This window comes from Nannospalax galili, unplaced genomic scaffold, assembly GCF_000622305.1.
Source record: "Nannospalax galili isolate Female #2095 unplaced genomic scaffold, S.galili_v1.0 scaffold441, whole genome shotgun sequence".
Taxonomy (NCBI): domain Eukaryota; kingdom Metazoa; phylum Chordata; class Mammalia; order Rodentia; family Spalacidae; genus Nannospalax; species Nannospalax galili.
This window is the reverse complement of record NW_008348089.1, coordinates 8,528,192-8,551,823: the sequence shown is the minus strand read 5'-3', so window position 1 is coordinate 8,551,823 and position 23,632 is coordinate 8,528,192. Positions and strand designations below refer to the sequence as shown.

The following is a 23,632-nucleotide window of genomic DNA, read 5'->3' as shown; positions in this document are numbered from 1 at the left end:
AGAGAGAGAGAGAGAGAGAGAGAGAGAGAGAGAGAGAGAGAGAGACCAAGTATTTAGGAGTGCAGCTCCAGTGGCCTAACTTCTTACACTGTACCTCACCTCCCAAATGGTTTGCAGTCTCCCAGAGGTGCTGTAAGTTGCTGTCTTAGGCTTTTATAGATGGCCCCTTAACAGATGTTCAAGATCCCAAATACAGCAATGAGGGTACTAACAGGAGTGGGGCGGGGAAGGGGAGGAAGGTGATTGGAGGTGGGGAGGGCACAAGCTCAACATACAACATATACTTGTTTTGGGATTTTTTTTTTTTGTCTTTGGTCTTTGGTCTTTTTGAAACAGGGTCTCCCTGTAACCCCAGTTGACCTGCAACTCACTATGTAGACCAGGCTGGCCTTGAACTCACAGAGTTCCGCCTGCTCTGCCTCCCGAGTGCTGGGATTAAAGGCATGCACCACCACACCCGGCCTTCAGCATACAACATATACTTGTATGAAAATGCTCTTTTGTAAATGAGTACCATGTCTAATGAATATACAATCAAAAAAGTTTTTAAGTATAGCAATGAGTTAGACTTTAGCTGTGTGTGATTCCTCCACAGTCTCTCAACCCTTATATTAGAATTCTTTTTAATATAGTTTTATTAATTCTTTGAGAAGTTCAGACATTACACAATATATGTTGAGCATATTCACCTCTCATTCCTCCCATAACCCTCCCCCTCCCAGGCCTACCCTTTTACTCCCCCACTCACCCTCCCAACTTTTTTTTTTTTTTAATAACTCACTGAGGCCAATTTGTGCTGCACATACACTCATGGATATGTAGACATCCACTGGAGCCTGGCTGACCTACCAGGGGCACATCATTAAGGAAAACTGACTCTTCCTCTCCTAGTAGCAATGAACTGTCAGTACCTCCTCAGATAGGGTTGGGAGGCCCTCATCCCTTCTCCTTCCATGCTGGGATACTGACTAACGTGATTTTGTGCAGGTCTTGTGCAGGTAACCACAGCTGCTGTGAGTTGTTGAGTGCAGTGGTCCTGTCATGTCCAGAAGACACTTTTGCTTCAGTCCTCCCTGACCCCTGGCTCTTAGAATCTTTCTGCTTCCTATTCCATGATGTTCCCTGAGCAGGAGGGGACTGTGATATAGATGTCCTTTTATGGCTGAGTACCCCACAAACACTTATTCTCTGCACTTTGAACAATTGTGAGTTTTTCCATGAACCACACCATCCACTGCACAAAGAAGCTTCTCTGATAAGGACTGAGAGCTGCACTGATCTATAGGTAGAAAGATAAGAGGTTTAGAGGGCAGCTTGATGCTGTGTCCATTTAGTGAAATAGTAGTAGTAGGCTCACCCCTGAGGCTTATGAGCTCCCTAGCCATAGGTTCCTGGTCATATTTACAGTATCAGGCAAGTGTTTCTTCCTGTGATGTAGGCTCTAAGTCCAATGAGAAAGTGTTTTGGTTACCACTATAACATTGGTGCTACTAATGTACCCATGAACATATCTTGCCAGGCCATTTGTTATTATAACTCACAGGGTTTACAGCTGGGTAACAGTTGATGAGTTTTCCTCCCCCAGCAGCCTGCATAGCTCTTTATAGTCCTATGAAAGCTAGACAGCAGGGAAGAAACTTCATGGTCAGCACCAGCTTGATCTCTCCATGTCCTGTGACCAAAGTATGTGGCATCTTCAACAATAAGGTCTTACTGTCAACTTCTAATGAGTAATCAAGAGCAATGACAGTAGCTTATATTGTTTTAGGGGTCTCCAGGATATGCCTGACCAACAGAGAAAGGGAGGTAACACACACCTTGGCACTGGGCTTTTTATTTGGTAACATGTGGCTTCTGGGAGGAAAAAGCATTATCTCCTGTGTTGGGAAACTTATTAAACTCACATAAGTGTGAGAATGTGTATGTATATATTTAGGAAGCCTATAAAATCGCAGTTTCCATATGGCTTTTTCACACATCCTTGGCATTAGTCATCCTTCTTCCCACCCTTCTGTTCCCACTTAAACCTTGCACTCTATTGCATTTTCCCCTTCATATCACCTGTGTTCTCCTATCTCCCTTCCCTTAGTTCTTCTCCCCCGCAAAAAAAAAAAAAAAAAAAAAAAAAAAAAAAAAAAAAGCCTTTCTAGTTTCCTGACTTCTACGGGTATTCCAAACAAAACACACATATCTAAAGATGCAAAGCTAACATCCACATGAGAGAGAACATGTGATGTTTGTCTTTCTGGGTCTGGGTTACCTCACTCAGGATAATTGTTTCCATCTGCATCCATTTACCTATGGATTTTCTGATTTCATTTCATGTTTTATAATTTCATTTTAATAGCTGAATAGTATCCTGTTGTATAAAGGTACCACATTTTTATTGTTCATCAGTTGATGAACATCTAGACTGATTGCATTTCCTGGCTTTTCTGAATAGAGCATCAGTGATCATGGATGAGTAAGTACATCTGTAGTAAGATGTAGAGTCCTTTGGGTACATGCTCAAAAGTGGTATAACTGGATCTTGGGTAGATCTGCTTCTAGCTTTCTGGGGAACCTCCACACTGATTTCATAATGACTGCACCAGTTTACACACCCTTCAGCAGTGTTTCCCTTTCCCCACATCCTTGTCACATTTGTCATCATTTGTTTTCATGATCTTAGCCATTCTGCCTGGGGTAAGGTGGAATATCAAAGTAGTTTTGATTTGTATTTCCCTGGTGGCTAAGGATACTGAGCATTAAAATATATATATATATATATATTTCACAGCTATTTGCATTTTATCTCTTGAGAACTCTCTGCTTAGTTCCTTGCCCCAATTTTTAATGGGGGTTGTTTATTTTCTTTAGTTTTGTTCTTTGTATATTGTAGGCAGTAATCCCCTGTCAGATATATAACTGGCAAAGATATTTTTTCCCATTGTTCAGGCTGCCTCCAGTTTAACAGTTTCCTTTGTAGTATAGACACTTTTTAATTTCATGAGTTATTATTTGTTGACTGCTGATCCTATTTTCTGAAGCACTGGAGTCCTATTCAGGAAGTCCTTACCTGAGTCTGAAGTGTATCCTGAATTCTTTCCTCTAGAAGTTTTATTTTTTAAAATATTTATTTATTTTTATTTTATGTATATTGCGTGTATTGCCTGCATGTAAGTAAGTGCACTTGTGTCGTGCAATACCCGCGGAGGACAGAAGAGACTGTTGAATACCCTGGAACTGGAGTTACAGATAGTTGTTAGCTGCCATGTGGGTGCTGGGATTCGAACCCGGGCCTTCTGCAAGAACAGTCAATGTTCTTAAACTTTGTGCTATCTCTCCAGCCCCCTCTAGACGTTTTAAAGTTTCAGGTCTAACTTTGAGATTTTTTGGTCCATTTGGAATTGATTGTGTACAAAATGAGAGATAGAATCAAATGTTCATTTTTCTCTATGGAGATATCCAGTTTTCCTGGTACCTTTGTTAAAGATGCTATCTTTTCTCCAATGTGTATTTCTGGCATTTTTGTTAAAAATTAGGTGGCCGTAGGCAAATAGACTTGTATCTGGGTCCTTTATTCTAGTCTATTGATCAATGTGCCTGTACCATACTGTTTTTATTACTATAGCTCTGTAGTACTACTTGAAATCAGGAATGATAATACCTCTAGCAATGTTTTCAGGATTGTTTTGGCTATTCAGGGTCTTTTGTGCTTCTATATGAATTTTAAGGTTTTTTTTTCAATTTCTGTGAAGAATTGAGTGGAGTTCTAGTGGGGTTTGCATCCAACTTATAGATTGTTTTGGGTAGGATGGCCATTTTCACAACATTAATCCTACCAATCCATATGCATGAGAGGTCTCTCCATCTTCTTCAGATTTAGTGTTTTAAAGTTTTCATCTTACAGGTTTTTCACTTCCTTGTAGGTTTATTCCAAGGTACTTTTTAAAGCTATTTTAAATGGGATGATTTTTCTGATTTCTTTCTCAGTATGTTTATCTTTGGTATATAGAAAGGCTGCTACTGATTTGGGATGTTTTATAACCTGCTACTTTGCTGAAAGTGTTTATTAGTTCCAAGAGTTTCCTGTGCTATCTTTGGAGTCTCGCATGTATAGAATCATGTCATCTGCAAATAGGGATATTTTACTTCTTTTTGCTGTTTTTATCCAGTTTATTTCCTTCTCTTGTCTCACTACTGTAGCTGTGACTTCAAGAACTGCACCGAATAGGAATGGCAATAGTGCACACCCTTGTCCTTTTCCTGGTCTTTGTCGGAAGCCTTCAAGTTTTTCTCCATTTAGACATGATGGTAGCTATAGGTTTGTCATATATAGCCTTTTTAATGTTGAGATATGCTCCCTCCTTCCCTAGTCTCTCCAGGGTTTTTATCATGAAGAAATGTTGAATTTTGTCAGAGGCCTTTTCCTTTCCAATTGATTGTGATTTCTATCCCTGAGTCCATTTAATGTGATGAATTGTATTTATTGATTTATGTATGTTGGACATCCCTGAATCTTTGGAATTAAACCAACTTGATCATGATGCACAGTCTTTTAGATATATTCTTAAATTCACTTTGCAAGTATTTTACTGATAGTATTTGTATCTGTGTTCATTAGGGAAATTAGCTTATAATTCATTCTCTGTCTCTGTCTCTCACTCGTTCTCTTGCTCTCTCTTACAGTCTTTATATGGTTTTGATATCAGGGCAATAGTCTTTGTAAAAAGAGTCTGGAAGTGTTCCTTCCTGTTCTGTTTTATTGTTTTTGTTTATGTATATGTGCGTCTGTGGTCAGACAGAATACAGGATGTTATTCAGTTTTCCTATATTTGTTGAGACTTATTTTGAGTTCTAATACATGATCTATTTTAGAGAAGGTTCCATGGGCTGCTGAGAAAAATGTGTTTTTGTTAGTGTTTGGGTGGAATGTTCTGTAGATAACTGTCAGGTACATTTGATCTGTGATTTCAGTTAATTCCAGTGTTTATTTGTTTTCTTTACAGTTGATCTGTCCAATGTGGAAAGTAGGGTACTGAAGTCACCCATTATTACTGTCTTTGCATTAATCTGTGCTTTCAAATCTAGTAGTGTTTGCTTTATGAAACCGGATGAACCTGTGTTTTGTGTGTATGTGTTTAGAATTGTAGTTTCATGTTGGCAGATTATTCTCTTGATCACTATGAAGTGACCCTTTTTATCTCTTCTGAAGAAGGCCCTAGTTTCAATCCTTAGTACCACAAAAGCACAGAAAACAAGATGAATGGCTGGATGAATCAGAGGGGGTCCACTGTTAGGATAGGTTCTTGTGATTATGGAGACTGACAGACCACCTGATATATACTTTTTTTCAAGCTAGGAAAGTAGGGAAGCCACAAGCTGACCATCTGGTGATGTGTGGGGGTAGGGGGTGAGGGGGCTGTCTCAGTTCAAGTACTAAAGTCCAAAGGGCAGAAATTCTGTTGCTATAAAAACTTCATGAAACTGCTGTCACATGAGTGCATGGAATTTGGGGAAACCTAAGGCTGTATTCCCCGGCCCTGGTCACTCATATTTATTCGGCCTAAGGACAGGAGAATGTTGACCTTGTTTCAGAAGGGTGGGGGGGTATGCCTCTTCTTTGCCTTTTGTTGTGTTTGGGCCCTCAACTAATTCCTGTCTACACTGGTTGACAGTAGGCCTTCCTTACTTAGTCCACTGATTCAAATGGCAGTCTCATTTAGAAACACTTATGGGCATTACTTATAAATTACACTTTGCCAGCTACTGGGGTATCCTTTAATCTGGTCAAGTTGACACCTAAAATAAATCATCCCACCCACCCCCCATTTACCTCTGAATTGGTTGTCAGTGGTTACTTCTCTCGATAACAAAAAACATGGTAAGAGATCATTTGTTCTGGAGCCAGATATGAGTGACTGACCCAGGAATACAGACTTAGTTTTTCCCAAATCCCATGTTCTGATGTGACAGCAGTTGCATGAAGTTTTTATAGTGACAGGACAAAAGAAGTTATAAATCAACACACTTCATATTCATTTATGGGTACACAGGGCAGGTAGGTTACAGCAAAGCAGCAAAATCTCTGTGATAGGCCCTAAATGCTACCTGATGACCATCTTAGTTGGGGGCTGGTGAAAGCTAGGGGTCTGTGCATACTTTTCAGAGTGTTTACCTAATGAATAGTCACAAGGATGTTAGGTCACATGCAGAGGAGGGCAGTAAATAGCTATTAAATGGACTAAAGATGCCCCAAGATAATTTGCCTCTCATTCTGCAACATTCCAAGGTCTCTACATCATTGACATTCTAATCAGTCAGCCTTTGCAGATATGGCCTCTTTCCAGGAACTTTCAGAAACTCCCTTTAGTTAATTACAGATTACAAAGTTATTTCCTTTATTGGAGAAGCTGAAGTAGAATCGCTCCATTTTCATGTTTCATCACTAACTTTTTCCTCTAGGGCATGGTGTTCTGGATTGTGCCAGTGTTAGTCACTCATAGAGACTTTGCTCCTCAGAGGACATTTACCAGTGTCTGTTGACACTTGGTTGTTGCAATAGGGAGGAGTGCACTGTTGCATCTACTGTTCTAAGTTATCTGCTATGATATTGTTGTCAGAGATTGCTCAAACTACCTGAGTATGTCTATTACTCAGGCAGAGCCTGTTTTTCAAATAAATATTTTATAAATTAATAGACGTGATATATTCAAGAATGGAAATTTAAGAGATAGCCTTAATGTCTCTGAAAAGCTAAGAGTGTATAAAGTTGGAAAAATGATTTAGTTCCTGGGAAATTCAAACCATTGCTGTGAAACTCCCAAGTGAATGTAATTGAATCTGTTATGTTAACTAAGAGACATACTAACTAAAAATTTATTTTTTAAAAAAACACTTTGTTAAGGAAGGTTTGAAATGAGAGGTTCTATTTCATATTTCCCCTTTGGATAAGGGGGAAGTGTGTGTGCGTGTGTGTGTGTGTGTGTGTGTGTGTGTGTGTGTGTGTGTGTGTGTGTATCCAGCATACGCTTGTAGTTCTGTGTACCAGAATTTCAGAAAAAGGGAATAAACTTAGATCAGTAACCTTCTTTTATGCTTTATAATAGTGTCCAACTTGAAAGGATGGTGTTTGTACTTTGACTTGAGGGAATATAGAAACTTTAAGTCATGTTAAAAAGGAGATTGCTGTAAAGTTTATTTTGTTGGACTTTTCCACACTAATGTTCTTGTGGAGCTTGTCTACCAGGTCAAATCTGACTAGAATGCATAAGCTATTTAACTGTTTATAATTCTTATCAGTATTTGCTTTTTTCTTTTATTACATATGGGTTTTTTTTGTTTTTTTGTTTGTTTGTTTGTTTGTTTAGAATTGATGAACATTTTAAAACAAGTCCCAAAATCCCAGGAATTGACCTGAACTCAACTAGGGTTTTATTTGAGAAGTTAATGAACTCTCAGCACTCCATGATTCTAGAGCAGGTATGTTATCTGCTTTTTAAAAAATGCATTTTTGCATTGAAGAGTTCAGCTTTTAAGAGAAAAGGAAAAGAATCTTAATTTTATAAAAATATTTTGCTTTCCCTTTGGCTTAAATCTTCCTAAAGAATTTCCCCTCCTGAATATCAGGTCTGTATGGGTGGGAAACTTTGTCCTTCCTTCTTCCCATGTGTTTTGGGAGCCTGAACCAGTGCCTGGTTCATGGTAGGTGTTGAGTGCATACTGAATGAACAAGACTTGTGAATCTATCACAGAGCTTCTGATTTCAATGAATTAACTAGGTCTCAGATATGTTTTAACTCCTCATTACTTTTTTCTCTCTTAACAGATTTTAAACAGCTTTGAAAGTTGCCTCATTCCCCAGTTGTCAAGTTCACCACCAGATGTTGAAGCAATGAGAATCTATTTAATACTACCTGAGTTTCCCTTGCTCCAGGATTCTAAGTATTACATAACGTTGACTATTCCTTTGGCAATGGCCATTCTGCGGCTGGATACAAACCCTAGCAAAGTATTAGGTGAATTACCAAACTCAACACCACTGGTTTTGTACTTACTTATTTTGTTTTATCTTCTGGTTCTTTGTGTGGAGATCTAATGATCTATTTGTTGCCATTAATAACTTTACCATTTACATCTTTTTTTGCTGTTAATTTCTAGCTAACCCTGTTTGCAATTTGGGCACATTGAACTGTTGTTTAGCTTACTTGGAATGAATCATGACAGATTAATCCAAGTTTTGAAATACTCATGAATTTAAACTATTCAGCTTTGAACTACTTTTCCTCTCACACCTGCCCACAGCTAGTAGTGCCTCCAAAGTTCCTATCCATCTGTCTGTGCTTCTCCAGTGCACCTTGGGGGTGGGAGCGAATAAACAGCTTTGGTGATACAGACCCTAAGAAAGGAGAGGCAGAAAGTGACCTAGTGAGGACTTACCAAATGTTTGTTTTGTTTTTCTTTTTTAGGACAGTTGAGTCCACACTGATTTTTGCAGGCTCCGGACACTTTGCTGAAATAAGAACCTTCCGTTCCTCAGTGAACTGGAGAAGGTCTCTCCTGGAGTAGCGTCTGAGATGTTTTTAGTAATCCAGTGCAGAAATCTGTCACCTGGCATTTTACTTTTTTTTTCCTCCCCTGGTAATTTTTTTAGGTGTTTGTTGCAACTTGGTAACTTCTGTGTTTTGGTGGCCCAAGTGTCACTGGAGTATGGTTCCCTTGGAGCGAACAGTGCTTGTCTGTTTTTTCCGTTGCTTCCACCTTCGCACAGAGATAAAACCAGGAATAATAATGAAAGCATTAGTAATATGTTAGTACTTATGCTTTTCAAGATCAAAGCTTCTCACAGCACATTTTTCTCAGATGTTCCTATTAGTTATGAAACAGAGTGATAGCAGTTTTTAAAGAAATATTATCAGACTTTTTAAGCTTCAATATTTTAAGTTAAAAAAATTTATGCCAGATAACACAAAACAGATCAGAATTGTTCAGTTTTATATCTAATTTATTTCTAATTCTGGGATTTAAAGTTGATATGACCTCTCACAGTGGGGAGCACCTGCAGGTGTCTGGCATGTATCCAACAGGACCCATTCTTGTTCATTATTTGATTCTTCCCCCACTTTAATATTTGATGGAATATTTTAAATAAGGAAATCTCAAGTTTAATATTATTACACTGTTTAAGTATTTCAGTATGGCTGAGTTAATTTCTGAAGAAGCCAATGGTATAGTCCTGTCTGGTTATGAGAAGTCATGGTTTGGAGGGAGTATAAGCAATAAGTTTTGTTTTTCATAAACTATGCCTTGTGACAAGAAGGAATGGTTTTCATGGTGTCACTCTCTAGGCTGAGGTCCTTTGCAGCCTAGTATTTCAGTAGTGGCTGAGAACAGAGCTGACAGGATGAGGGCACGGGACTACTGTGGGGGTTGGTACAGTGGAGACTCCTCCCTAGAATATGTGCGTCTGATCTCCATGAAGCCTTGGAATTGAACTTTCAGATTAGCCTTCAGCATGAGTCTGAGAAAAACCAGATCAAGTGACATACATAGACACAGATACAGACACATAGACACAGACATACATACACACACAGACACAGAAATATATGTTTTTTTAATCAGTTTTGAGAAGCTGTAATTTAGACTAATATTTGCCTTCTAGCCATAGGAATTTTAGCTAGCAGGAAGAAGATATGAAATATTTGCTGAAGATTATATGTTGAAACATGGTCTTTCTTTCTTTCTTTCTTTCTTAAGATAACTGGTGGTCTCAGATATGCCCAAAATATTTCATGAAGCTGGTAAACCTCTATAAAAGTGCAGTCCTTTATCTACTAAGGGGACGGAAGACATTCTTAATCCCTGTACTATTTAACAATTACATTACGGCAGCTCTCAAGCTCCTGGAGAAGTTATATAAGGTGAGCAGAGCAGTAGCAAGGGGGAGGGGGTAGATGGCAGGATAAAGTGCCTTACCAGAATTTTCTCCGGGAACCTGTTTCTCTGTTTGGTTTTAGTTCTTATTTTGTTCTTCTTCAGGTAAATCTTAAAGTGAAGCATGTGGAATATGATTCATTTTATATTCCTGAGATTTCTAATCTTGTGGATATTCAGGAAGACTACCTCATGTGGTTTTTGCATCAAGCAGGGATGGTAAGAACTCATATAAAACATATCTTAAAGTGTTAGCCTTTTTTTATAAAAGCACACCTGAGCTATATACTGTGTCTTTGACTTTAATGCTAATGTCACACCTGTCTTTCACCTGGTTGAGTTTTGCATTCTTAAACTTGAAGGTGCCTTAGGTAATCATAAATGTCATAAGAATTCATAAAGAATCTGTGGCTGGAGCTATAACTTAGTGTTGAAGTGTGTGCTTACCATGTTTAGAGCCCTGAGTATAACCCCCAGCACCACATTTAAAAAAAGAGAAATCAAAGTATCTAAAGAACCAATTTCATTAAAACAGAAGGTGGAATGTTCTTGCCAGGGGGTGTCTGGAGGCATTGGGAAATGGGAGTTATTTAATGAGTATTAAGTTTATTAATTTCTAGTCTGGCAAGATGAGAAAGTCTTGGAGTTCTGTTGTACAACAGTGTGAATAGTTGTGTTTTTTTTTAACTTTTTGAAAAAAATTTTATTTATTATTTTTATTTTATGTGTATATGTGTATTACCTGCATGTAGGTTAGTGCACCCATGTTGTGCAGTGCCCTCGGAGGTCAGAAGAGGCTGTTGGATCCCCTGGAACTGGAGTTATGGACAGTTGTTAGCTGCCATGTGGGTGCTGGGACTTGAACCCAGGTCTTCTACAAGACCAACCAGTGTTCTTAACCGCTGAGCCATCTTTCCAGCCCCAGTTTTGGGGTTTTTGTTGTTTTTGTTTTATTTTGTTGAGATAAGCCCAAAGGTGTCCTTGAACTTTTGATCATCTGCCTCCCCACCTCTGGAGTTACAAGTATGTGCCATCACACCCAGTTTTTAGGGATTACTGGAGACCAAATTTAGGACTTTACTACCTGAGCTACGTCCCTAGTCCATGTATCCATACATTTAAAAATAGAATAGATGATAAATTTTGTTATGTACTTACTATTTTAGCACAATCTAAAAATCAAGACATCAAAGTATGAATTTTCAGCTTTTCTTGGAACTTGCCAACATTCAGCATAACTGCTTTCTCAGATGTGACAGCAGGCTGGAGTTCAGTGCAGCTTCTTACATGAGGCTCTCTGTGTGCCACCATCCCCACTGATGTATTCCCGACATGGACACTATTTGCTATTATCATTTTCTGACAGATAGCCTTCTTCACTCTTTTTATGTAAGCTGCCTAGACCCTGGGAGCCACATCTTACTGAGGATGATTTGTGTGCAGATGTCATACATTCCTGACCCAGCATTGGTGATATGTTAGACATAGCACTCAAGGGATTGTGGATTCCTACCTGCAAACCCAGGCGTGGGAGGAACTGTTCGATGCTGGCAGACTGCCTGGGCTATATTCAAAGCTTTTAGGGTCTCCCATCTGCCACATGTGAAAATTTGAGTCATAAGAGAATATAGAATGATCATTCGGCATTTGTATTTAGTGAAGCTATGTGTCACAGTGTCGTGTGACACTATTCCTGGGGAGACATGAATAAACATCTACTCAATGGCAGACAGGGACTCAATGACAGACCAAAGTAAGGATGCCACCAAAGTCCAGCTTGCTGAACTAATGAGTTTTATTGGGGTTACTTACAGGGGTATAGGTGAAGGGTTACTTCCAGGAGTATAGCTGAAGATTACTTACAGGGGTATAGGTGAAGGGTTACTTCCAGGAGTATAGGTGAAGGGTTACTTACAGGAGTATAGGTGAAGGTTACTTACAGGAGTATAGGTGAAGGTTACTTATAGGAGTATAGGTGAAGGGTTACTTATAGGAGTATAGGTGAAGGTTACTTACAGGAGTATACATGAAAGGTTACTTACAGGAGCAGAAATGGTTCAGAGACAGTTGTATCACCAAATCCCACCCCTGCATGGGTGATTGCTCATGAAAACAGGAAATCTGGACCTTACTGCATGACCTGCAGGCGGCAAAACAGGTTGGAGTATGGGCTGTTAAGATTCCCTGCAGGGTGGAATGTTTCATCTCTCAAAACATCCTGTTTGATGGAAAGTTTTTTTTCTTGGAGGACATTGCTGGAGAATACTCCAGCCCTTCCTCTGGTCCTTACATTCTTTTGGTCCCTACTTCCTGTCCCTACTTCTACAGTGGTCCCTGAACCTTGAAAATCATGATATAGATGTCTGTCTAAAGCTGAACATTAAGTTACTGTGCTACAGCAATGGTCACTTGTTTTTAGGACTTTTACTGGTGATTATGAGTCTCTGAGTTACACCATCATTTGAAAAAGAAGTTTCTTCTTGTATTGATTACTTTTCTGTTGCTATAAGACATCATGATCAAGGCAGAAGAGTTTATTTGGCTTATGGTTCCACAGGGGTAAGAGTCCATGATGGCAGAGAGGTGTGGTGGCAGCTGGAGCAGAAAGCCAAGCACTCAGGTCTTTAAGCAGGCACAGGAAGCTTATACTCCCTCCAAACCATGCCTTCTCATAACCAGACAGGACTATACCACTGGCTTCTTCAGAAATAAACTCAGCCATATGGAAATACTTAAACAGTAAAATAATATTAAACTTGAGATTTTCTTAAAATATTCCATCAGAAATTAAAGTGGGGGAAGAATCAAATAGAAAGAACAAGATATGGACCCTGCTGGATCCATGCAGCAGACACCTGTAGTAGCCCCAGTTGGCCCAGAACTTGCTCTGTACATCAGACTGACCTTCATCTCACAGAGATCTGCCTGTCTCTGCCTTTCAAGAGCTGAGATTAACAACATGCACCACCACACCCAGCCTCAGTGATGATTTTTCACTAAGCAGCTCTTAAGTACCTACACATAGGTACGTTGACTAGTCACTGGGATGGGATGTGGCCTTCTGTGCTGTCTGTCTTGGTATTTATTTAGTTTAGTGTAGACTATTAGAGAGAAGAAGTTAAAAAGGATGTTGGCACGTACATAGCCAGGGAAGGTCTGACGTGGCTGGTTTTGCTCATTTTAAGAAGAAGTGATAGTGGTTTGTTTTATTTGTTAATAACCTGCCATCATCATCGAAAACTAAATAGTATGTAGAGTGAATGTCTTTGTAGGCTCCCTAGAGGGCAGCACAAGCAAGGAATTCAGGGACAAATATAAATCCTTCAGAAATTAAAAAAAAAAAAAAAAAAGAAAACAAAAAAACAGAGAAAGCTCAACATCTTGTTGGTGAGTCACAGAAGTTGCAGACTATGGGGAATGTTTGGCTCCAGGCACCAGTACTGGGCACACTGAAAGGTGGCTGGACCTCTGCAGTGTTGTGTGTAAATGCTCCCTGCCCCAGACATAGCCAGATTTAGGAAGTGCTGATTTGTTATTAGCAAAAACGTATTTTTAGTTCTTCAGTTGTGAACCGTGTAGTTATTTGTTGCTTCTGTTTCATATACTTTGAGGAATGAATGTAGGCCATTGTGCAACTCTGTTTCAGGCAGGGACCTTGAAGTATGGTTCAATGTTACTCTGGTAGTTTTAAGTTTGTAAGACTCATTTCTTGGGAAATGGGTAGCCCAGGATAAGCAGCCTCATAAGAGGCGACCTCTTACCTTTTCAGTGTGTCTGCCCTTTTCTAGTTAGAGATAGCAATAGTGGCACAAAAATGATTCCATTATTTTACATAACCAGAAATGCCAATATTAACACAATTTCTAAAATACCCAGCATTCATAAAATAAACCAGTAAAATTATATTACAAATATAAAACCTCAAACTTATAAAAATGTGTGGCCGTGTCACAGACCTTCATCTAGATGGGCATCTTTTTAACTGAATAGCTTCCCTTCTTTGCCTTCTTTAGTGGTTCTCTCAGCCTTTAGCATCTTCCTGACTGCCGTGGTGGCCCCCTGGAGCTGCAGGCAGATGAGTGAAGCATTTTTGCCTGTACACTGAGGCAGTTGGGATTTCTTTCCAGCACATCTAGCCAAGAGTGGTGCCCCTCCCTCTACTTAGCTCTTCCTTTCCACTAGCAGAGGTCAGCTGTCCTTTCAAACTGAGTCCTTTCTCTTTGGAATGTTGGGAAGGGTTAGGTGAGTGGCAGTGGCAGGGACTAGAAGCTGCAGAATGTGGGTTTACTGAAAAATAGCAGGCAGGGCTGTGGTAGGGATGGCAGGGAGAAGATGGCGAGGGTCAGAGGACAGGAGAGGGCCTAGAAAGAGCCAAGATGCACAGACAAAGCTCCTGCTCATAGCCGTATTACTCTACCAGCAGTTCTGGTACTTAAAATGGATGGCATCCTAGAACTTCATAATGCCCCAACTGTTTTTGTAGTCTTTGTTATTGATTGATTGATTGATTGATTGATTGATTTTCGAGGTATGGTTTCACTGGTTTTGAAGTTGCTATGTAGACAAGGCAGCCTCAAACTTGTACAATTTTCCTTCCTCTGACTCTCTTCAGGCATGTTTCACACCAGCTTCCTCACTTATTTCCAAGGCTTGTAGGTGCTATGGCACTGCTTTTGCAAGCAAAGCCTTATGAAGCAGTCAGCCAGCTGATTGGTGCTTTCTTTTTCCTGTTCACTTTGTCTTGGAAGGGAGAGGAAAGGAGAGAAGCTACCCATTGACTGGGGAAAGGAGAAATTTTAGGGTTCTTTTGTGCAGGTGAAAACAGTCATCATGCCTCTTCAAGTTGAGTATTACTTTCCCAGGGAGAGGTGGGAGAGATATAATCATGTCTGCATGAGGACTTTTGAGCTTCACATCAGTTGTCACTGACCCGATGAAGATGGCTGCTTCTGTGCATATCCAGTCTCAAAAGGCTTATTTCATTTATTTTGATTTGAGACAGGCTCTTTCTATAGTCCCAACTGCCCTAGAACTCACTGTGTAGACCAGGCTGGCCTCCATCTTATGGAGATCTGACTACCTCTGCCTCCCAAATGCTGGGACTAAAGGTGCACTGTGCCACTTTGCCTGGCTATTTCAACCTGTCTGTGAGTGAATTCTGGTAAACAAGCACTAGATTAGTTTATTTTCTCGTTTTGATCAAATACCTGGCTGGAGGCACCTTAAGAAGGAAGAGAAGTTTACTTTAGCCTTCACAGATAGGCCTAGAGGTATATCTTTTAGGTCATTCTAGAGCCTCTGTAGTTGACAATCACTATTCACCATCACAAGCACTTTGATACTTAAGGACTTTAAGAACACTTTCCCAAGATGCTCATAGCTTTTGTAGATGCCTGGAGAAGACCACTTTACATAGTGCTGTGCTGTAGTGAGGCTGTAGTTGTTTGTAAGCAATTTCAATGACAAGTTCAAAGTAATTTGATACATCAGCATGAGAGTCAGATTTGTCTCATTTTGTGTGTACAACTCCTTACTTGGTCATGTTATACTGGAGCTTTCTCCCTAATGTTTCTCAATGTAGGGAAATGGCCCAAGATCCCTAAAGGAATCTGTTAAGGTTCAGATAGCTGCCTCACCCTCAGCAACAGGGTCTCATGGACTTCTCAAGCTCCTGAGAAAAGGGAACCTAGCTGATAAGCACCCTGGTCTTTGAAGTCAAGAAAAGCAGACTTTTCTCCACTGTTTGGCCAACACAGCAGGCTCCCCTTTTGATCTTTAAAGAGAGCAGGTTTTAACAGTCCCACTCTCCCACTCCCCCCCAACTTTAAAAATAATATATCTTCCCGTTGTCTTCAGGAAGCAGAAGCCTCCCCCTTTAAAAGACCCCAGCTCACAACCCAGGGCAGACATTTTCCCTGTCCGGAAGGGAATCTGTCCCATGTGTTCCTTTGCTAATAAACTCTATTCCAATGGAGTTTTATCTGTGTCCTGGTGCTTTCTCCTGATCAACCAGATTCATCCATAGGCTACTTTTTATCTATCAGAATCTAGTTGTAAAAATAATTCAATAGGATGAATTTTAATTATTATTGCCTTTATATTTCGTTTAAATATGCATAACCATAAAAATATAATTCCTATTAATATTGTATATATAAAACCAAATTAATTTAATTTTCACATTAAATAACAAGAAGATGCTCAAGTCAGTCAAATGCCTAATGGCCTTACTGACTCAGTGTGGTGAGCTGGTGTGTCCTCTGGAAACTAGCATCCTGGTGTTGTGGATAAGGACTGCCATTGCCAAGCCTGGGCTCCATTTCAGAGGACTCGGCTTCCTTTTTTCCTTTGCTCTTAAATCTTATTCATGCAGCAAGCTAGGGATACATTGGCATTTTCCTTGGTAAATGCAGCATTTATTAGGAAGAATGCTTCTTTTCTTTTCTCATTCTTCTTGCACAATTAAGTATTTACAAGCCACTGGTACAGTCATTAACAGATAAGTATAAATAGTGTGATAACTTACTGTTAAGAGGCCATCATTCAGAGTGTGTATTCTGTTTAGGAAATCACTGGAAAAAATCAAAGCATTCTAGGAGTCTATTAAAAAGCAAAAACAACAGCAAAATGCATTCAGCTGTCGAGAATAAATTTATTCATGGTTTTCTATTTAACACGTGTTATAGATCAAGACAATTTGTATTGTTGATTTTTTTCTGTTTCTAGTAAGTTAATATTTATTATATAACTATCATGAATAGGGTATGCTAGAAACATAGACATGTTTGTGTCTTTCCACAGTGTCAACTTATTAACACTAAATGCACAATGTATTAACTTTCCATGTTGCTGTGATGAAATTCTCGAGAAAAGCAACTGAGTTCATAAGGCAGTGGGAATAGCTGGATCCTCGGCGCCAACCACGAAGCAGAAAATGGAATCTGTAGCTCAGCTGGCTTTCTCCTTTTTGAGACAGGGTCTCATGTAGCCCAGGCTAGCCTCAAACTCACTAGGTAGCTGAGGTTGACCTTGAACTCCTGATAACCCTGCTTCCACCTCTGAATGCTAGGATTACAAGCATGTATCACCATGCCTAGTTTATGCAGTGCTGAGAATCAGACTCGAGGCTTTGTGAATGCTAGGCAAGCACTCTACCAACTGATCTACACCCGTGATGTCACAGCCCATGGGATGGTGCCACCCACATTCAGGGTGGGTCTTTTTCCATTTAACACTCTTACCAGTATATTCAAAGGTGTATTTGTTAGGAGATTCTAAATTGATTGTGAATGCTGACTGTCACAAATATATAAAATATCCCCAAATCCAGTCTCAACTACTAATATTCCCTGTGAGATCATACATTATACTGCATTCAGTATACATGCAGGTTGTATAATTACTGCAAAAGAGTCTAAGAGGCCCCAGAGTTCAGAGACCTTACTGGAGGCAGAAATGGAGAACTGTAGTGCAGGTGGTTACTTATTACTGTACTCAGTTGGATTGCTGCAGGAGGCCATCAGAACTGAACAACAGGGTCAGCGTGAGCCATAGAGCTGAGCCAAGCTGCAGGGTTGTAGGATCATCAAGGTGAGGTGCAGCACCTGGGCTGGTGGATAGGGGAATAGACAAATGAACAAATGGGTGGATGGATAGAGAGCAATTCAAATGGGCAACACCGAGCCACAAGGGACTGAGCTGAGCTGAAGCCCCAGGGACAGCTGGGGGTTTTCTCTCTGCCAGCCCCTTGACGTGCTCATGGCGTGGTCAGATAACAGATGAGCAGGATCATGCCATTGTGGTGTTAGATGTCTTTTTATGGGGTTCAGGTGAGTGTGTTGCTTTTTTTGTTTGTCTGTAGTGCTTTGTTAAGTTCTTGGGCCTGGTTTTCCTATATGGTTTAGTGCAACCATCTGATTATATTCCCGGTCAGCTTTGATCAGTTCTTAGGTATCACCTTCACTTACATAAGTTGTAGATCACCTCATGGTCATTGCTGGACATGTCTACATGAGATGCACAGTGACTCTGCGTGCATTTACACTCAGAGTGGAGCCACCTGTCCCTTTGTAAAATGGAGTCATCTGTAGCAAACCGTAGCCTAAAAGCAAATTTCTCAAAATAATGGAGCAATTCTGGGCCTCACACAGCCTGAACTCCATGATAAGTTTTTTCATAAGTTTTCCTCATTTTCCTAACATTAGAAACTAACATACCTGCCTTGTGTGCTTTGTTATGGTTTAATTTGTTGACCATAATTCTTCTCAAAATTAGATACACAGAATCATTTCCAAATTGATAGAGCATTGTCCATAGGCAAAGTACTGATCTAAGTGCAAAGCAGGAACACCTTACTATTTAGTTTCTTGTAAGTGTATGTGTGGGAGATACAGCATGCCAGCAAATAAAACGTAGCTTACATTCCAGGCTGAGTCTCCCTAATTTGAAATCCAAGTGCTATCTGTCCTCAGACTCACTGTGTAGCCCAGGCTGGCCTCCAGCTCAATTATCTCCACACTCACAGATGCTGGGATTAGAAGCAGGTACCACTATGTCTGGCTGCTGTTAGATTTCTTATAAAGAAATTCATTCAATGCTGTGAATTATGGAGAGTTAGTAAATGGACCTTAAAGGTCCTTTAAATTTAAAAAAAAAAAATGTTTTTGCTCTTTTTCTCAAAGTCCATCAAAAACATTTCTACTTTCTCATCAAATGTTGTCAGGTAGTATTAGATTGAGGGCTGAACAGTCCAATGAGCTAATGATTTGTTTTTTATATATGTATTTGTTTTGTGTGTGTGCGTGCATGCGTGTGTGTATGTGTGTGTGTGTGTGTGTGTGTGTGTGTATGTGTGTATTACATTACATTTTGGGGTTAAAATTATGCTTTTACAATCCAAATAAGAGCCTTTTTTTTTTCTTTACACAGAAGGCCAGACCATCTATCATGCAGGTAAGTGATGCTTTTAAAATGTACTTATGTATTTTCCAATGATCTCTGTAGAACTATACTACTGCTAATGGTGTATTTTATTCTAGGATGCTGTAACACTTTGTTCCTACCCCTTCATCTTTGATGCCCAAGCCAAGACCAAGATGTTACAGACTGATGCTGAGTTACAGATGCAGGTAGCATGTTTGAGAGTCATTTCTTCCTTTTACTGTTTATCCTACACATTGTTAAACTTTTTCCTATTGTCTCTATTATGATTTGTAAAACAGTTATATTTTTTTAGTAATTTTACTTTTTTAATTTTTGAGATATAATCTCACTGTATAATCCAGGGTTTAAAAGTAATTCTTTTTTTGGTTAGCATACAAAGAAGTTAATTCCCTTGTGCCATCTTCATGGATACATCAATATGCCTTGGTTTTATTCATTCTCCTCCTACCCTACACCTCCCTCTTCTCTCCCTTCTTGGTCCCCCACCCCCCAAAAGTTCCCCCTTCTTTCATGGTATTACCTTTTCTTCAATTTCTTTCCCTTTCCCTCTACCCTTACCCCCAGGCCTCTTCCTACGCTACACAGTCCCCTTTCTACTTTGATGTAAACGTTTATGTTTATGTGCAGATTCTGAATCTGAGAGGAAGCATGAGGTATTTTTCTTTATGAATCTGGCTTCTTTTGCTTACCTACTGATTTCCAGTTTCACCCATTTTCCTGCAGGTGTCATATTTTCATCTTTTTTTTTTTTTACAGATGAATAAAACTCCATATTGTGTATATGAACATAACTTTCCTTATCCATTCATCTGGAGATGAACATCTGACCTGATGTCATATTTTAGCTATTGTGAATAGAGCTAAATACATGTGAATACATGTAAACATGTATGAGTGAGTATCTCTGTGGTACACTCACTCAGAACCCTTTGAGTGTTTATCCAGAAGTGTTAAAGCTAGATCATATGGTTAGTTCTATTTTTAGTATTTTGAAGAATCTATAAACTGGTTCCCATAGTGGCTGCATCAGTCTACACTCTGACTAGCAGTGAATAGGGTCCCCCCTCCCCAACATCCTTGGGAAGTCAGCTTTAGTTGTGCTTTGATGATTGTAGCTGTTCTGTCTGGTGGGATGGGATCTCGGGCTTAATTTTCATTTCCCTGATAGCTACAGATGTTGAATATTTTTTTCAGATATTTATTGGACATTTGTATTTCTTCTTTTGACAATTGTCTATTTAATTCATTAGTCTATTTGAAGTATCTTTTTTTGGCATTTAATTTTGGAGTTCTTTAGAGACTCTAGATACTGATGAATGTATGGTTGGCATAGATTTTTCTCCTCTTTTTAAAGCTGTCCTCTTGGCTTTGATGATTGGTTCCTCTGCTGTGCATAAGCGTTTCAATTCTATGCATTTCCATCAGTGAATTCTTAGGGTTATTTATGCTATTGGAGTCTTCTTCAGAAAGTTCTTACCTGTGCCAGTATCTAAATGTTTTTAACCTGTTTTCCTCTAGTAGTTTCCTAAGTTTCAGTTCTTAACATTAAGGTCTTTGATCTATTTTGAATTGATTTTTAAATAAGATGAGAGATGCACATGTAGTTTTTTTTTCCTTCTTTTTCATGTGACTATTAAGCTTTCCAATGCCATTGTTGAAGAGGCTATCTTTTTTTCTAAAGTATGTTTTTGATAACCTTGTTAAAGGTGAGGCGGCTATAGCTGTGTGGGTTTATTTCTGTAACCTGAAATTCTTTTTTCTTCTCTTTAAAACTATATCAAATCATTCTATTACAGTGTTTTGCATATGTAAATTTTATTGCTATACAGAAAATAAAATGATTTTGGAAAAATAATTTTGATAGAGATTGTATTGACTCTATATGGCTTTTGGCAAAGTGATCATTTTCACAGTATCAATTCTGTCAATCTGTGAGCAAGAGAGATCTTTCCATCTTGACTCTATCTTATATCTTCTTTAATTTTTTTTCTAGTGTATTAAAGTTTTCATTATCAAGGTCTTTCTCCTCCTTTGTTGAGTTTATTTCTAGGCTAGTTTTGAGCTCACTGTGTGGTCCAGTTTGCCTTGAGCTCTTTTTCCTCCTGCCTCTCTCTTGTTAGGATTACAGGTGTGTCCCACCACACCAGGTTCAGGAATTCTGTGTTGAATACATATTGATCTGGATTTCAGGTGATAAATATTTTCCACTGTTTGCTGACCTGATGAAAAGAGGATTAGTCAACTTGGAACTTGACTGTCTTTACTGAATCAAAGCTTAAAATATTTGTTTTATATTTTATTTTACTGCCTGCTTTATTATAATTTTTTTTTGCAAACAAGGAATTTTAGTATGAATAAGAGGTCCAGAGGGACAAGGAGGGCACATATCATTGATTTTTTATTGACTGTATATAGAAACATTAGTGAATTAGGAGTCCAAATCTACCCAAGTCTTGCTGTTGATAGCCATATCTTCGTTCATCTCTCTGTCGCTCCATTCTGTCTGTCCATCTCTAGCTCTGTCTTCATCTCTCTCAATACCTGCTTTCATATGGGTGCTTCTATGACATTGTCAGCTTCCAGGTTTTCTACTGAAATGGTCACTGTTCACAGTGGTGGCTGATTTCCTGCTCTTTTGAGTCATGTTTTCACTCATTCTGCCATGTTTCTTCAAGCACATCACTTTTTTAGTCTTTTTCTATTCTAAATTTTATTGTATGTGTATGAGTGTGTTGCCTGCATATATACCTGTATACCCATGTTGTGCAATTTCCCACATAGGCCAAAAGAGGGCATCAGAGCCCCTGGAACTGGAGTTACAGGTGGTTCTTAGCTGCCATGTGGGTTCTAGGATTCAAACTCAGGTTCTCTTTCCTAGACCTGGTTATTGATCTTATAACTCATAAATTGTTTCAGCTAATCTTTTTGAGTCCAGATTAGAAAGATTTATGTGGTGTGCAAATAAAGTAATGAAGAAAGAGGATAAAAAGGTAAAGTGGAAGTGCCACCTCGGGTTCTGAGGCACCCCTGGTTGCTCTCTGTGTCCATGGGACTTTCTGAGTAACTGCTTGGGGCTGTGCTGTTTCAGGTTGCAGTTAATGGCGCCAACCTGCAAAATGTCTTCATGCTTCTCACCCTGGAGCCCCTGCTAGCCAGAAGCCCCTTCCTGGTCCTTCATGTCCGCAGGAATAACCTTGTTGGCGATGCCCTGAGAGAGTTGAGCATTCACTCGGACACCGACTTGAAAAAGCCTCTTAAAGTGAGTTCCTTCAGAATACTCTTCTAAGTTACTTTGTAAGCGTGTGCAGCAAAGATCTCAGACAGGCAGGGCAGCCGCTCATTTTTTTCTTTCATTCATTTACAAGAATCTAATCACCTCCTTTTGTAAGTCTCTAAACCGATCATCTCACTATAACATCAGATTGAAATGTTAGTGGTTTGCTGGTGGGACTATAGGCTGTTTGCTTTTGCCATCTGTAATGTGCCCACTCAGGCTCACCCAACAAGCAGACAAAATGGAAAGCTTCTACTTAATACAACAGCTAAGCTGTCATCTAGGAGGATTTGAATGTAAAGTTTCAAGAGAAAGAAGGTAAAATAGAAAACTGAAAAGGTGTGAAATCTTCCTCAAAGCTGTTAGCCTGTTACTCTCAACTTATATTTATTGAATAAAGATCATTTCTTCCCCATAAACCATGCATGTTTCTAAGTCTGCTTTCTGTGTTCCCAGACTTGATGAGAAATGGTACACAGTAGGTATCTTAGGAATAGTTAATTATTTGAAATTATTTTAAATTAAGTGACTTCTGTATCTGTTTCCAGTTACATTATAAATGCCAGTTTCAGAATCATAAAGGAATTGATTAATCTACCATATTGTTACCCTCTCCAAAATTTCTAATAAGAACACACAACTGTAATATCAGCTAATCCAGAGACTGGAGTAGGACAGTAGAAAGTTCAAGATCATTCTGGACAACTTAGGTAGATTTTATCTCAGAATAAAATTTAAAAGGACTGGGTGTGTAGCCCAGTGGTAGAGCACTTGCCAAGCCTGTGTGTGGCCCCTGTTCAATCACCAGTTATGAAAAAGGACAAACAAAAAAAACAAATACTCCCATCAATCTACGTGGTTGTTCTCCCTGGGACTTCTGGGTTTTATATACACACAGCCCCTGTTTCCAGTCAGTTCCTCAGATGGGGCTCCTTATAGTCCAGTGAGGCGTCTGCTGGCTACCAATTTCCCTGAAGGATTAATTTTGTTTTCATGACTTTGAGGTGATCTTCGATGGGGAAGAAGCAGTGGATGCTGGCGGTGTTACAAAAGAGTTCTTTCTTTTGCTGTTAAAAGAGCTTTTGAATCCCATTTATGGGATGTTTACCTACTATCAAGATTCGAATCTGTTATGGTTTTCAGATACAGTAAGTTAATAATGTCACAATTAAATATATTGTTTGGATTACACTTCCTTTTTACTGTAGACTGGCCCCTTGATTTTTAACATTGCAAAGATAACCATTTATAATGTCTAACATGTCCAACCTTTATGCCTGACCTGCTGCCAAGGCTCATAGTGCGTGTTGTTAGCCATGAGCCCTATTGCCATTTCTAGTACATAAAATCCAGGTTGTAATATCCAAGATGGGCAAAAGGAACAGTGTAATAAAAAAAATTAGGTATAGCTCTTCCTATTCTCCATCAGAGCAGATGATCAAGGTGAGAAAGAACCACATGCTTTCTATGGAAAGTTAAAAAGAGAGAAAAATGGGG

At 39.3% G+C, this 23,632-nt stretch overlaps 1 protein-coding gene across 5 annotated transcripts in view; it reads left to right on the top strand.

Annotated features, from left to right (window-relative positions):
* Nucleotides 1-23,632, top strand: part of Herc3 (HECT and RLD domain containing E3 ubiquitin protein ligase 3) — a 125,058-nt gene that overhangs the window by 72,003 nt on the left and 29,423 nt on the right. For 4 of the 5 annotated variants that reach the window (XM_008844635.3, XM_008844638.3, XM_029569066.1 and 1 more), the window contains 8 exons: nt 7,353-7,464; nt 7,811-8,000; nt 9,742-9,905; nt 10,024-10,137; nt 18,847-18,870; nt 18,957-19,046; nt 21,950-22,120; nt 23,140-23,283. In XM_008844635.3, coding sequence (XP_008842857.1) covers nt 7,353-7,464; nt 7,811-8,000; nt 9,742-9,905; nt 10,024-10,137; nt 18,847-18,870; nt 18,957-19,046; nt 21,950-22,120; nt 23,140-23,283 — 1,009 coding nt within the window. Of the gene's footprint in view, nt 1-7,352; nt 7,465-7,810; nt 8,001-9,741; nt 9,906-10,023; nt 10,138-18,846; nt 18,871-18,956; nt 19,047-19,617; nt 20,016-21,949; nt 22,121-23,139; nt 23,284-23,632 lie in introns of those variants that run through there. The other variant, XM_029569067.1, reaches the window with a different exon arrangement.